General features: G+C 41.2%; 1 protein-coding gene across 1 annotated transcript; it reads right to left on the minus strand.

Moving 5' to 3' along the window:
- Window positions 1–5,719: 5,719 nt before the first annotated feature.
- Window positions 5,720–14,096, minus strand: LOC103716016. Its single transcript, XM_039129865.1, has 5 exons — window positions 13,717–14,096; window positions 13,513–13,628; window positions 9,308–9,405; window positions 6,823–6,977; window positions 5,720–6,366 (listed from the first exon to the last, which is right to left on the minus strand). Exons 1-5 carry the CDS (start codon window positions 13,817–13,819, stop codon window positions 6,311–6,313), a joined length of 528 nt encoding a protein of 175 aa, XP_038985793.1. The 5' UTR covers window positions 13,820–14,096; the 3' UTR covers window positions 5,720–6,310.
- Window positions 14,097–15,004: the final 908 nt, after the last annotated feature.

Here is a 15,004-nt window from a genome sequence, read left to right on the forward strand (position 1 = left end):
ACCAGAAATTCAAAATGCCCGTACCTGGTTTGAAATGCAATCTTTGGCACATCATCGGCTTTGATCTTCAACTGATGGTAACCCGACCGCAAATCTATCTTGGAGAAGACTTGGGCGCCCTGCAGCTGATCAAACAGGTCATCGATCCGGGGTAGGTGATATTTGTTCTTTATTGTTATCTTGTTCAATTCCCGGTAAACGATGCATAGCCACATACTCCCGTCTTTCTTTTTCACAAACAGGATAGGAGCTCCCCATGGCGACGCACTAGGCTGGATAAACTTTTTGTCCAGAAGTTCTTGTAGTTGTATCTTCAATTCCCTTAACTCAGGCAAGGGCCATCCGATAAGGAGCCTTGGAGACTGGCCCCTCTCCTAATGCGAGGTCGATAGTGAATTCGATCTCTCGGTCTGGGGGTAATTCCGGTAATTCATCCGGAAAGACATCCGGGTATTCTCTGACTACTGGAATATCTTCCAGTTTGATCTCTTTTTGGGCATCCGTTACACAGGCCAGATAGGCCATACACCCTTTTCTCAGAGCCTTTCCAGCTTTCAAAGCGAAAATGAAGTGCAGGGTAGGAGTACCTCGAAGGGGTGTGTCGCCCTGAAAGAAAATTCTTGCTCCCCAGGTATCCAAAATACCACTCTTTTATGGTAACAATCAATGTGGGCGTGGTACTGTGACATCCAGTCCATTCCCAAGATAATATCGAAGTCCTGCATGTCAAGTTATAGAAGATTTGTCTCTAATTCTTTTCCCCTATCTGAATTATGCAGTCTTTGCGTTTAGTGTCAACAATTACGGTTTTCTGAAGGGGTGTAGCAACATGCCATGGTTCTACTAATTTCTCAGATATGCTATGTAACTGTCTGGAAAAGCTAACTGACACGAAGGAATGCGTAGAACCAGAATCAAATAGAATGAGGGCAGGGGTCGAGTTGACTGAAATTGTACCTGTCACCACCTGATCGCTAGCACTGGCATCCTGATGAGTCAGTGCAAAAACCCGAGGGTTACCCCTCGATCTCTGGTCCTCCGGTGCAGTACGCCTGGGGCTCATCCCTTTTTCGGCTCGGGCAGTCGCGGGCGATGTGTCCTGTCTGTCCGCAGGAGAAACAAGCCCCAGTCTCCTCAAATAGGTACCGCCGTGGTTTTTGCCACAGGTGGGGCAGCTTCTGCTCTGTTTCTTCTTGGGCACAGCCCCCTTGCTGCCTCTGGACCCACTACTCTGAGCTCCCGACGACCGGGTCCTCTTCAGGTCTTCCCTCTCTCTTCCGGACCGTATCAGGTCAGCCTCAACCTTCAAGGCTCGGTCCAGTACATCCGGTAGCTCGAGAACAGATGGGAGGATATTTGGGACCGAATCCCGTGCCTCAATTTCTGCTCAAACCGGTTTACCTTACTTCTCTCCTCCTCCATGAACTGAGGGCAAAATCGTCCCAGCTCGTTAAATTTATTGGCGTACTCCAGAACGGACATCTGGTCGATCTAGGTCAGCGCCAAGAATTCATTCTGCTTTGACTGGTTTGACTGAATCCGGAAAATATTGGTTGTAAAACAACCTCTTGAAGTCCCTCCAGGTGAGTCCGTCGACGGCATAGGCCGTCTCCATGGCCGTCCACCAGTACTCGGCGTTCCCTTTCAGCATAGAGATCGCCAGCTGGACCTTCACCTCATCGGAAAAATGGAGAGCTCGGAACATCTTCTCTATCTCCCAGATCCATGCTTCTGCCGCCATGGGGTCAGGCCCCACCCTCAAAAGTCGGGTGGTTCAGTCGGCGAACCTCTCGTAGTAGGAGTCTGCCGGTGGCATAGCAGCTATCTGCATCATCTGCTGCTGTTGTAGCAGTTGTGCCATGAGCTGATATACTCCGGCAAGGCTTGCCTGACCTGCTGCAGACCGTGGAGTACCCGGGGGGACTGACTGCTCACTAGGCTCCAGGGAGGGTGGTCTCGTGTCGTCGTCCATGTCTTCTGAACGATCGCCTAGCAGTCAAAATTTAAATTAAGATTATGATAATCCTTATGGACTGCAATATTTTTTTAACTACCCGTTGCCCCAAAATATTTCGTGATTATTCTCTTGTTCAACCTAAGGCTTTGATACCACGAGAATGTCACGCCCCGGACCCGGATCCGTGACACGGTCGTGCCATGCCGGCTATCGCCCACAATAGCACGCAGCCTCATACAGGGGTAACAGGTAGCCAATGGATTTCAAACTGTCATATATTAAAATATTTGCATTACAACCTTGAAGATTGATACAAAAATATAGAACTTCTAAGCTGTTCAAATGTACAAAAGTATATAGGCTTTCTCCAAAAATAACGAAGCTCTGTAACAAAAGAAAAATGTATCTGATGGCGATCACTGATGATGATCTGGAAGAAAATGGAAAACAAACAGGCATGAGCTACACGGCTCAATAAGTAATCCTGCATAATCCTACCGGATCAACTAGTAGGCTAAACATGTTATCAGGGTCTGAGAAGCTGACATGCATATTTATCTAATAATTATCATGGCATAATATGTATGCAAATTAAACAGAGCAGTATTGCAAGTCACAAAAATTTTCACAAAATATGCATATCTAACCGTGCCCCGGCATGCCATGGTCCATTCGGCCACTAGCAGGGCCAGCTTAGTCATTCTCGGCCACTAGCAAGGCCAGCTCAGTTGCATTCGATCAGTAGCATCTTTGAGCCCATTATAGTATTTTGTTATACTAACTTGCATATATGATTAACATAGCAGCAAAATCATGGTACGATACATGGCCATAGTCTATGAGATTAGGCAAGTTACTATCCAACATAACACATCATGCATGAATCATATATACTTAAAAAAAAATTACTTAGAGGATGTTAGTAAATATGGCATGATCCATAACAGGATTAGAACAGGTTACTTACTATAAGTTGTTATCAATTCTTTGAGTCCGGACGACGAGTCTTTAATTCCTAGAACCATATTATAAGACTCACATTATCCTCTATTTATCATAAATTTTAGTCCAATTGAAGTAAATTTGAGTCTACCAGGCCTAATTGGGCCTCTAATGGAGAGGTTGGGCCTGATTTGTGGTTAAGTCCACTCTTTCCTAGCCAATTTGGCCTTCTGCCAATTTAATTGGGCCTGGTCTGGGCCTGATTTAGGGCTAATTGGGCCTGCTGGAGTCAACCTGTTATGAACATGGTTCGGACCCAGCTGAATTGAGTTTAATTGGGTTCGGATTTAGCCCAATTTGCTTAATTTGGGTTCATTCAGGCTTGGTCGGGTTCAGACCCAACACCAATTAGGCTTAATTGACCCGTTTAATTCGATTGGGCTTGGATCAACCCTTCATTGGATTCACCCAAACCGAATTGAATTATTTGGGCCTAACGGGTTTCGGATCCGGACTCGGATCCGACCGCTAGGCAGCCCGTTAAGGCCCCTCTCTTTTTTCTTTTTTTTTTCTTCCGGGAGCTTCCAGAGGCTTCGGCCCCCCCTTCGCCCGTGTCTCTCCCTCTCCCCCTTCCTCCGGTTCCCTTCCGCCTCCCGTCTCCTCCCTCTTTTTCGCAGGCGGCCGGGGAGATGAAGCGCCCTCCGATCCGCCGGCCGGAGTGGTGCTCCCTTCTCGGGGCAAGCGGCGGGGGAGGCCGGTCCCCTTTCTCCCCTTCTCCGAAGTGACGCCGGAGAAGAGGGGAAAAGCCGAGAGGGGGATCGACACCGGATCTCCTCCGGGGGTCTTCACCGGCTCCGACCACGGCGAGGTAAGGCCGTGGTCCGAGGTAAGTACTTATCCCTCTCTCTTTTTTTTGGTTCTGTTTACCCTCTTCTCCTTTTTCTTTTTTGTGTGGGAGCCGCGCCGCCACCTCTTCGCCGGTGGAGAGGCGGGGGGCTCGGCTGAGGCTGGCGGCCTCGGGGCCGCGTCTGTCACCGGTACGGCCAGACCCGGCAGCCCCTTTGGCTGCCCCTCAGCCTTAGGGCGGCGACGGACGAGGGCTGTCACCTGCAGGCCGAGTTCGGTTGGGCTCGGCCCGGGTGGCAGTTGGGCCTGGGCTTGGGCCGTCCTCAGGCCGGCCCTCGGCCTGTGGGTCCGGCCCGCAGCCCGTGAGTCTTCCTCCGGTTTCCCCTGTCAAGATTAACCCTCACTGCCTCACTGTGCTGGTCTCCTCCTCTCTGTTTCGTTGATGAAACAAGGAGGGGAACACCCCACAGAGGGGTTCCTCCACCCCTTTCTTGCCTAGACCTACCTACAGGGGTTCATACCTTGTTGTGGCTGGTTGAAGCTGTGTAGTATCATCTCGGTACACTCCCTCCTTCCTCTCCTAAGGCTGCGGGGTCCCTTCTGCCTCCAGCTTCAGGGCTTGGCTATCTGGTATAACAATTCAGAGGGTTAGAGAGTTAGGAAGGGTATATCAAAAACCAGGGGGTTAGCGGGTTTTAGAGGTATAAAAACTTGGCTTAGGATTTGACCCTGAAGGAGAGGTGGCATCCTCTCCTTCCTCAGTGTCCCGGGAGCCACCAGCTGCCCCTCCACTTCAGGCCAGCTCACAGCTCGCCTGCCGAGGGGAAGAGGAGGTGGCGGGTTTCCGTTTTGCATGTTTGTGGAGGTCTTCTCCGTTGGCCACCTGGTGGTCCTGTCCTTTCAGCTCTCAAGCGGGAGATCACTGTCATCTTGGGCCAGTGTGGCCTACTAACCCCCCTGGCTCAATACTCTCCAACTGGGCCCTATAGTATTGGGCCTGGTCTGTATTGGGCCGGACATTACAGCAACCACAACAGAGATTGAAATAGGAGCCCCTTTAACGGCTAGGGCCAACCCAGGGCACCACCAATGGCACCTATATTGAAGGAACCGGGACCATGCACGACGTCGCCAACACATGCAGACCTGCCGGACCTACTGAACCACCAAAGCTGGGGTGGTTTGAGCATCGTGGCCATGAGGTTGGACCGGGAGGCCGCCCGCCCGTCCCTCGGTTGATGCATCCCTTCCGACCATGCGAGCAAACATCAACCTCCTTGGCCTCCCCTTGAGATGACTGCCCATCCAAGGTCCACCAACTTGCCGCCGATGCACCAACAACCGCAGAGGCGCCGTCCGTCGAACCGTGGACATCAATATGTAAGATATTACTATCGTATGATATAAGGAGCAAAATTACAGTCACTTTTTTGCTACAATTCCAAATTCAACTTTCAAAACTTTTTTTCGCAAATCCATCTGCAAGTTGAATTGCAAGTACTTGGTGAATGATCTACCGAAGTCCATCAATTTGAGTTCAGTTCTCAGAATATTTTGATTCCATATCCTCGAATAACTTAATTATCTATGTTTATACACTGTAAGCCTTTTGAATCCTAAAATCTTTTGCAAAAGCCATGGTGGCCAAGCAGAAAAGGACAATTAATTTATGTTCAACCTTTCGATTTAAGTCTTTTGCTCGAGCACCTACAGACAAACAATGTCATACAGGTGTAGGAAAGATACTGTAACATATATCAATTTTTGCAATCTCACATTATTTCCTTTTTGTTTCGGATCTATAAGATGATGAAATATCATATTTAAAAAATTCAATTAACCTGATACATTTCTATCTGGGGAACATCAATACATAAAGGCTGCATTAAGTAATTAAAAACTTTGATTAATTGACTAAACTGACTATTACAATTATCATTTATGTGTATGTCTGTGTCAAAAGTCTTTTTGACATATGATATGAAAATATGCAACTCTTATGATTTTGTCGGTACAGGATTATTGGAACAAGAGAATCACAGTCCAAACAAAAGCTTGGGTTGTCATGAACCATCATTAACTATTACAATATATGAAAAGAGAATAAAGGAGAAAAAGAAGAAAATACTTTAAACTGCTGAAAACCACATCTTACATGCATTGCTTTGTTTATTTTAACTCATTACCGGTATTATCTGATAGCAACATAAGCTACGATGATACCTTTTTTTTTCTCTTAGCCTTTCTTAGTAACATCCTTTTTTTTATTTTGCATTGAATTCTTAATCATCACACTGTGCCAACAGGCTTCTGCGTTTCGAGTCAATTAATGTTCAGCTGCATAACCGAATGGCAAGCAAAAGATGCAATATGGAGCTAACTAAGCCATCTGCAATGTGTTGGAACTCCGTCTAGTTGAGGAAACCTTTAATTCCACGCTATCATGATTAGCAAGTGAAGTACGCATGCCAAGGATTTCATTGCTTCGGTGGCCAGTCAGCTCATCAGTAAAGGATGTTTGCAGAAGTTCCAATGGCTCGAGATTTGGTCTTCATTCACATGGAATCACATAATATCCCAAATTTTCCCAGCAGCTAATCCAGTAGGTTCTGCTGACTTGCCTGTGAAAGATGGAAAAGATCAGTTCCATGACCATTCATGTCCATCGGAATATCTAGGGTCAGTCTGGAAGCCCAGGTGAAAGAAAACCTCTAAGACATCTTGAAGAAAAGAGGCCAGAGGAAGTAAAGTTGTAGATTGTGGGGAAGTCGTGATTCCACCATCCTGAGGGGTCTAGTTTACCAGATAACCTATTTTAGAGGCATTCAAGCATCAAAATGGTATAGGAAATGGGGAATGGGCTTCCTCCTCTGTTTTGCTTTTCTCTCAGCTATTCACACTCCCATTTGTTTGAGATATCAACCAGATAGGAGAGCATGAATCCAAACAGGGCCTCGGTCATCGACTATAGACATGGGGTATCATCAAAGTTAAAAAACATTGCATAAGATGTGAATCCTGGTATCAGCAAAGTCCTAAAATGTACATAGAATGTGATTTTCGAAAAATAGTAGCACCTTCATCTCTGCCTATGTTGCTACCGAGAGGTTTTGAGCTGCTTCCATTCTTCGCATCTATCATCTCCACTTCAACCATAGTTCTATTGACTGCTTTCTCATTGTCCATCCCCATCATTTTGATCTTTTCCTTTTGTATGGCACGCATCTCATATCTGACAAACAAATTAGAGAATTTCGAACACATAGGTTAATTTCATTCTGAGTGAAGCCATATTAAGACAAAAGGGCAGGAAATATGAATCAACAAATTGCTAAAACTTATTGCATTCATATTAGAATTGGCAAGATTTTTTGCTGAGCTACATGAGAAGGCCTGATGTGGATGGAAAGGAACTGAAGTGGATACAAGTTCAAAAAAAAGAAAGCCATTTTCATGATACCAGTTTGTTATTAGCTGTGATTCTATGTAAACAATTATAACTAAAACATCTAGTTTGTCTTCAGTGATAACCTGCCAGGCTTGAAAACAATCATCCTTAACCCAGAGGTATCTGGGACTTGGTAGACAGGCTGCTTCAAGTGCAGACATTTTCTGTGAAAGAAATCAGGTTGCTGACCATCTAGCAGACTTTGGCTTCTCGCAGTTTTGACTATATGACTTGGACTACAGAGCTTCCAGGATACTATTAATTTTGTTATGATTAATGCTTTAGGGGTTGTCTTTGAACTGGTTGTAGTTTGTTGGCTTGGCTGTTCTTCTACCAATAAGAGAAAAGGTTAATTATGGCAAATCATACCCTCTACAACAGTACAACTAATTCAGTTATCCACGTTAAATCAGAGACCCAACTTTCAAATGTTATCATGTAAAAGACTGCCTGGGCAAGGACCGAAAACTCTTCAAATATGTGATTTCTTCCTCGTTTATGTAGAAACCGACAAATAGCTTATTGCCAAGATAACATTTTTCTCGGTAGACAGATATACAGGAGATTATGATAATGCAGGTAGACGTGATGGAGGCTGAATGGTCATGGTAAAAGCCATAGCATCAACGATAACAAGTATACCAGAAGTAGGTGCACAAATCATTCAGAGGACCACTATTGAAACCAAAGGATTCAATTTCCCATCCATACACTTGTGTCTACAATTTGTACTGCTCCAACAGGTTATTGGGCACAACACATAGGGTGCATATCATGCAACATACGTGCCAGACCATCTCCTTGCATACTAGCCAACTTTTGAGTTTCAGCCAAGCCAGGCCTTTTGGCCACAATACAAATTAGATTCAATCAGAATCAAGCTGAAACTGACTCCCTATATATTGTCTGACTCAGCTTTCAGTTAGTTCCGGCTGATCTAGTTTCAGTATTTTCAGCCAAAATAGACAATTTTTTCTTTTCATAATACTGTTTTGATTTTTCCGTTCTAAGAAACAGTTATTTACTTGGTATATGATTAAATACAAGCAAACTGAGTTAATAAAGAATGCATGAATAGAAGCCATAGAAACATTGACTCTCATGTGTTAAACTCCATACAATTCATCAACATGTGTGTGCACATGTTTAATTGCATTTTGCACACACATGGATATATTTCTCGCTCAAGCCCTGTTTTCTTCAACTCTAAGTGTTATCTCATGTACAAGTGTTGTTCAAAAAAATACTCAGATAGATTTTTCATGTATAATCTGGGTTCATAACCATAACAATATATTTTAGTATAGCCCCATGAACATATCTATTATTCTGTGAGATTTTTTCCATGAAATTATAAAGAAAATATTATATTTCAATATAATGAAATATTGTTAAGAAAATGCAATACCAAGGACACTTTTCATAAATTTCTAAATTTAGTTACTCTTTTCATATGACTATTTGTATGCTTTTGTTACCTTATTCTACAACCCTAATTTCTACTTGACATGAGAAAAAACCTAATTTTTATTGCATTGTTTTAGTTGATTAAGTGCACACCTTGCACTACATAGCCTTTCAGACAACAGCGTAAATATGAATTGAAGTTTGTTGGCAATTGGGCTGTAATTTAATTGTATTCATTATATTACTATTTTGGCAAATTTTGTGGAGAATCAATGGTTAAAGCACTACCGATTACCTAGGTCAAATGCTTTGGCAAGAACACTGCCAAGATTTGAATTCAAAACCTCAATGCGGGAGGAAGCAACCACTTGTTATCACGTGATTTAATCATTATGAATTTCCTACCTACTCAGTGACAAATAACATTTTCTTAACAGATGCCGGTGCCTTACACAGGTCTTAACATTATATGCCCGCATACATACATAGATGCATCCATATATGCATATATATGTACATGTTTATATATGCACACATATATATACAAACATATATACATGTATATACCTACAGATATATGATATAAAACAAGATTATTGCCAATGAGAAAAACAATTTCCTGTTTGGCATCCTTTTATCATTGTCTCATCCTATGTCAAATATATGTAAACAGAGCAACTGCAGGAACAAATGGTGAAAGAACTTACGAGGCCACATAGCTCTTAACAAGTAGGAAATATATTCTCCAGAACTGTTTCTCCTTTAGATGACGGGGGCACAGAATATATCGAAGTTGCGCAATTTCCCTATAACAACAATCATTAAATCATATCAGTAAAGACCCTGCAACAATTACCGGTAAAATGCATTGAGCCACCCTGACATAGTTTTTATGTACATATATAAAAGTTGTAATGGTAATGAAAAGCATATAAATCATTTCAAAATTAACTTGTCAACTTTCTGCAATTAAATATCTTTACTGAACCCTTGGTTACAGATATATTTTTTTTAACCAGATAATTTTCCCAGAGGATAATCCATAGCTTGATACATACTGTTACACTTGATTGTACAGCTACCTTGTTTCTTAATTTCATGATCTTCTTAAATTTCATGATAATCCATAGCTTGATACATAACTAGCCTTTAGGAATATCTTTCAAAATGAGTGAGAAATGAATAAATTCAGAAGCCAATGTTATGTCTGGATCTCATGCTGTCTGGATCTCATACAAGATCATTGAAGATCTATGTTCACTCTTCAAGTTCAGGGCATTCAGAAGAATATCAAGTTGGTCAAATTGAATATGATCCTTTATGGTTTTCGCATATTTTTATTCAGATGATTTTCAAAATAATTTTTATATTTCCTTTCTTTTCATATGTTATTTAGTGACATTTGGGAGATTTGAGAAATACAAGTAATCTTTTTCTTCTCTAGGAATTCTTCCAATAAGTGGTCTACCTTTCTATCCTAAAAAAAGGAGACTAACTTCTTGTAAGGCAGATTTGAAGTGAGGACTTTTTTTTTCTTCAAAGCTTTCTTCCTCTCTCTTCCTCCCTTCTTTCTCCAACTATAATCTCCTTCTTCCTTTTCTTATTTCTTCTCTTCCATCTCTACAGCATATCAAAACCAGCTGTCTCCATGTAAAATTTCTGTCATCAGCTCAGCAATCAAAATCATTCAGTGCAACCAATTAAAACTATTCCTATAAGCCTTAGATGTAAATTAATTCATAAAAAATCTCTAGTTTCTTTTGTTTGCAATACTTATGTCCCCCTTTATCAACCTCACCAAATTAATCCTGTACCAGATCTATCAATGGACCTGGCAGATTTTCTAGCTGAGACCAATAAACAAACCTTATTACCCATTTCTTTTCTTCCTACAATCCTATTTAATCAATCACTAGTTATTTTATAAATCCTCTTTCTTCAGCTTATTTTCCCTACTTTTATTATGCTTGGCTACTCAAACATCCAAACACTGATTTGCCAGACAGAAACCATATTAAGCACTGAAATTCTATCCTTTGACAGCTTAACAAATAACGCCTATTACTAGGGCTAGAAATGGGCCCAAGTCAGGCCAGCTCCAGATCAGGCTTTGGGCTCAGGCATGCAAAGGTTCAGGTCAGGCTTGGACTTAGAATATGAGGCCCAATCTGGGTTTAAGTCACGTTTTGGCATAGTCTGAGCCTGGGTTGAAATCCGAGCCCACATCCTGACCAAGGCCACTAATGTATGCGACCACCTAGGAGTCCTTTTACCAACCCAGTGTTCTTTGCTACTCCCATCTCTCCCTCTATCCAAAAACCCTCAACCCATAAATTCCCTTTGAGCCTCCAAAAACTATACCCACTTCCCTAGTCCCTAGCTTCGAAGCCATGGCAAATGCATCACAATAGAATAGATGACTTCTTCGAGCAGATCTTCTCCATAACGCCAACGAACACCAGTGATGATGGCAAAATGTCATCCCAATGAGTTCCTTTCCTTGCCTCCTCTCTCTCTATCCAGGCAATACTCATCTCTCTCACTCACTGCCTTCACCTTCCTCTCCTCATCCTCTTTCTTCCACCATCCACTTTCTCTCCTCTAGCATCTACCCCACCTACCAATTTCTATCCTCCTCTTCAAATACCCAACCTCCACCCCTTCCCTCTAACTCTAATGCTGCAGGATCCCCAGCCAATGCCTAGCAATGCCTAAAATCTAAGCCCTAAAGATCAGGTCAAGCCCGTCTGGATCTGGGTTGGGCTTGAGTTTAGGCTTGTGACGGACTGCAGAAATATTTTCAAGCCTAGGCCCCACTTGAAGCCCAAAATCTTTTCCGTGTCAGCTACTCAAGAAAAAGGGCACCCTTGGTTCCTATCCTACCCATTACACTAGTCCAAGAAATTGCATTTTGCAAATCTATTAATAGCCACAAAGAACTTCTCCAATAATAATATAACATGCTCCAAACTTTTGTACAATTCTATTAATTATACCTTTTCTTTTATCGAGACGTCTCCAGTATTCTTTTGTTTAATTTCTTCTTTTTTCAATCTCTTAAATTATCTCAAATAATTATTTTTAAATTTATGAATTCTTACCATAGTCATATTAAATCCCAAATTCTTGTGTAGATGGATTAAAAACTTCAGGTAAACTCCAGTCAAAGTAAATATTAGTTATCAAGTTATAATTTTAAGGGACAACATTAAGAAAAGATGATGACCAAATCATGGTAAGTTTAAGACTTAGGTAAGGAAAGAAGCTCCTGGGCATTTTTGGTACTAAAGTTATTAATGTATGTATGTACCTACATACGTACGTACATATGTATGTATGTATGTATACGTGTGTTTCAATAAATAGTCAGCCTAACTAATAACTGCACCAGTACTAAATTCTTATAGAGGCAAGTAAGGAATTAATAATTTGTGTGGACAGTGAAGTATGGTTTTGGTTAAATTTCAAAAAGTGAGTTGAATGTGCTTAATAGATACTCTGCAAAGAAAAATTAGAAGCTCTTTTACATGAAGGTGGTCTAGATCTAAGTGCACATGTTGGACAAAAATTATTTTGACAAAGTTATCATGTATAACAAGATCCAACCCAAACCAATACAAATAAATTGAAAGCAGATGCATAAATACTTGGATGTGGTAGAACCTTGTAAAACACCGATATCACCCAAAACATTACAAGATTGGAATGCATCCAGTTTCAGCCATCTCAGTATCGGTTAAACTAAGAAAAAAAGTCTAAATCACACCCAAAACATTTCAATTCCAAGCCACAAGGAATCGTAGCTTGAAACCATAACAACAATGACAATGATGGCAGCAGCAGCAGCATCAGCAATGGAAACAAAACAAAGAGATCCTATACTCTTATAATTTATGTCAATGTGCAGAACAACCATATTATGGACAATTCATCAATAATTTGCTCAGCTGCAACAAAATACTTTCTTTGTGCATCAACAAATATCTATATTCTTTTTGGCGAGAGAGATAATTTCACCAATCGAGTTGTAGATATCTGATATATTCATACCTAAGGATTTTCCACAAAGTGGTGATAATTGCTATCTATTTATGAGGCTAAAAGACAGCACCGAAGGAAAATATTTGGTGAACCATTGAATAATCTTGAGGAAAGTAGTTTAATAACTACATGTTGTAATGAGTAGTTTATATTAGGTAGTGAAAGATATCATTTAGTTTAAAATTAGTGGCCAGCTGAAAGCATATGATCATAAATCTCAGATCTACTACTGATATATCAAGCCCTACAAAACAGCAGAATGAAGATATTTATGATAAAAATGTTTCAGTTGAGACCCTTGTACAATTTGCTGTGACCATCAGTTGTTAAGGACAATTGAAACAACTTTTTTCAGATACATAGACAAAGTTGACAGTGGTAAACAGTTCATGGGCAAGTCAAGAAGAAGAAGAAGAAGAAGACAATAGATTATTCGCAGCAGATGGTAAAACTTTGATGTTCAATATTTTATGAAACAATGATGGAGATCAAGTTGCCTATCATTGTGCACCAAAAGCCAAAGAAAACCATGGCAAAACATACCTACATGGGATAGACCTAAATAAATTACAAGGTAGGGGAAGATGTAAGGACCCCAAACCTATGGGAGGACGAAGACTTAGTGACATCGGATTTATTAAAATGCACCGCTGCCTCATCAATTAAATCAAAATCATCACCGAAATCTATATAATTCTCTTTTAAACAATTTATTGTGCAAACTAAATCTTCTTAATGCAGCAGAGATCTGTAATCCCCAACTTTTACCATCCAAAAAAGGCACAGAAAATAAACAAAGCATTGGTCGGGAAAGAGTTCTCATCTCCAATTGTACAGACAAAAAAAAAAAAATCCGCGAACAACAACTGACCTTGACTTTGGAGAGAACCAAAGTAGCATGCCTCTCCTGCCACTCCGTGAGCTCCTTTCGGACATTAGTTGCCGTTGATGGAGCGGACCCAAAAACAAAATCCACTGGCCGATCATCTGTAGCTCGATGGGAAGAACGGAAATTAGAATTACAAATTCCTTGGAAGGGGACGGGAAAAGGGGGGAAAAAAACGCAGATGGAAACCTTGAAGGGGAAAAGTTTTGAAGGTATCGATGCTGAAGCCCTTGATGAAGTTGCAAAGCTGCTCCGTTACTCCCGAATTCCTGGAGATAACCCTCCTCTTCATCCCGAATGTTCCCCTTCTTCTCTCCCTGACCTCTGAACCAAAGACTCCTCTTCCAAAAAGACATCGCAACGCGACGGATCTCAGAAGATGTTTTTTCTCATTCTTTTTCTTCGAGCCCTCCGCTGATCCGAGCTTGCATTAGCTCCGCTGCAGGCATTCATAAGTTTGGCAAAGGGGCCTCGCTTTAGGATTCACGATTCCTGCACTCAACCCGGCCTGACAATATCCGCCTAATAAACCTGCCTGTCCGATTAGCCCAGCCCCACTGGCTTGAGCAACTTCGGCCGAACCAAACATTAAGCTTTGATGTCGTTGGCATCACTTTCGTTTTTTATATATTTTTAAAAATAAAAATAAAAATTTTATTTTATTTTTATATAAATTTGGAAATATAAGTATTTTCAGTATAGCTAATTTTTAAAAAAATATAAGTATGGTGATGGCGATAAAGAGTCTAATGAGTCTAAAATTAAGAAGTCTAAAATTAACTTATTTGTACATAATTATGAACTATTTAAAATGGAGTTTAGTGAGTCTATATCTGATATGTTTATCCGCTTCACGAATATTATTAATGTTTTTAAAAGTCTTGGTAAATTCTATACTAATAGTGATTTAAGGAGAAGATTCTCAAGTCATTGCCAAGAATATGAAAGGCCAAAGTCATAGCCATCCAAGAAACAAAGGACCTCAACACCCTTCCTCTAAAAGAATTACTAGGTTCACTAATGATTTACAAGCTAACTATGAAATAGAACTTGAAAGAGGATGAATCAAAGAAAAGAACTATCGCTCTCAAGTCAACGACTCAACAAGAAGATAAAAGCGAGGGAACTGACGATACGAGGGTGAGGAGGAAATGGCCCTCATAACAAGAAGATTTAGAAGATTTATGAGAAGAAGGCAAGGATAACGAAAAAACCTTTAACTAAGGAGGAACAGAGCGAAGAAAAGAAAAGAGCAGCTGCTAATATGGTATGAGTGGAATGGTCACTTTACAACGGACTACCTATTATGAAGAAGGCTCCAAAAAAGCTAGGAGAGAAAGCAATGGCGCTGCTTGGAGTGACAGCGACGAAATCAAGCTCAGAAGGAGAAATCCATGAAATAGCCTATCTATGCCCATGGTTCATGAGGCTGAGGTAAGTTCTGAACTTTGAATGATTTCACTTTGATAAATTTCAT

The sequence above is a fragment of the Phoenix dactylifera genome, chromosome 9 (assembly GCF_009389715.1).
Source record: "Phoenix dactylifera cultivar Barhee BC4 chromosome 9, palm_55x_up_171113_PBpolish2nd_filt_p, whole genome shotgun sequence".
NCBI classification, from domain to species: Eukaryota; Viridiplantae; Streptophyta; class Magnoliopsida; order Arecales; family Arecaceae; genus Phoenix; species Phoenix dactylifera.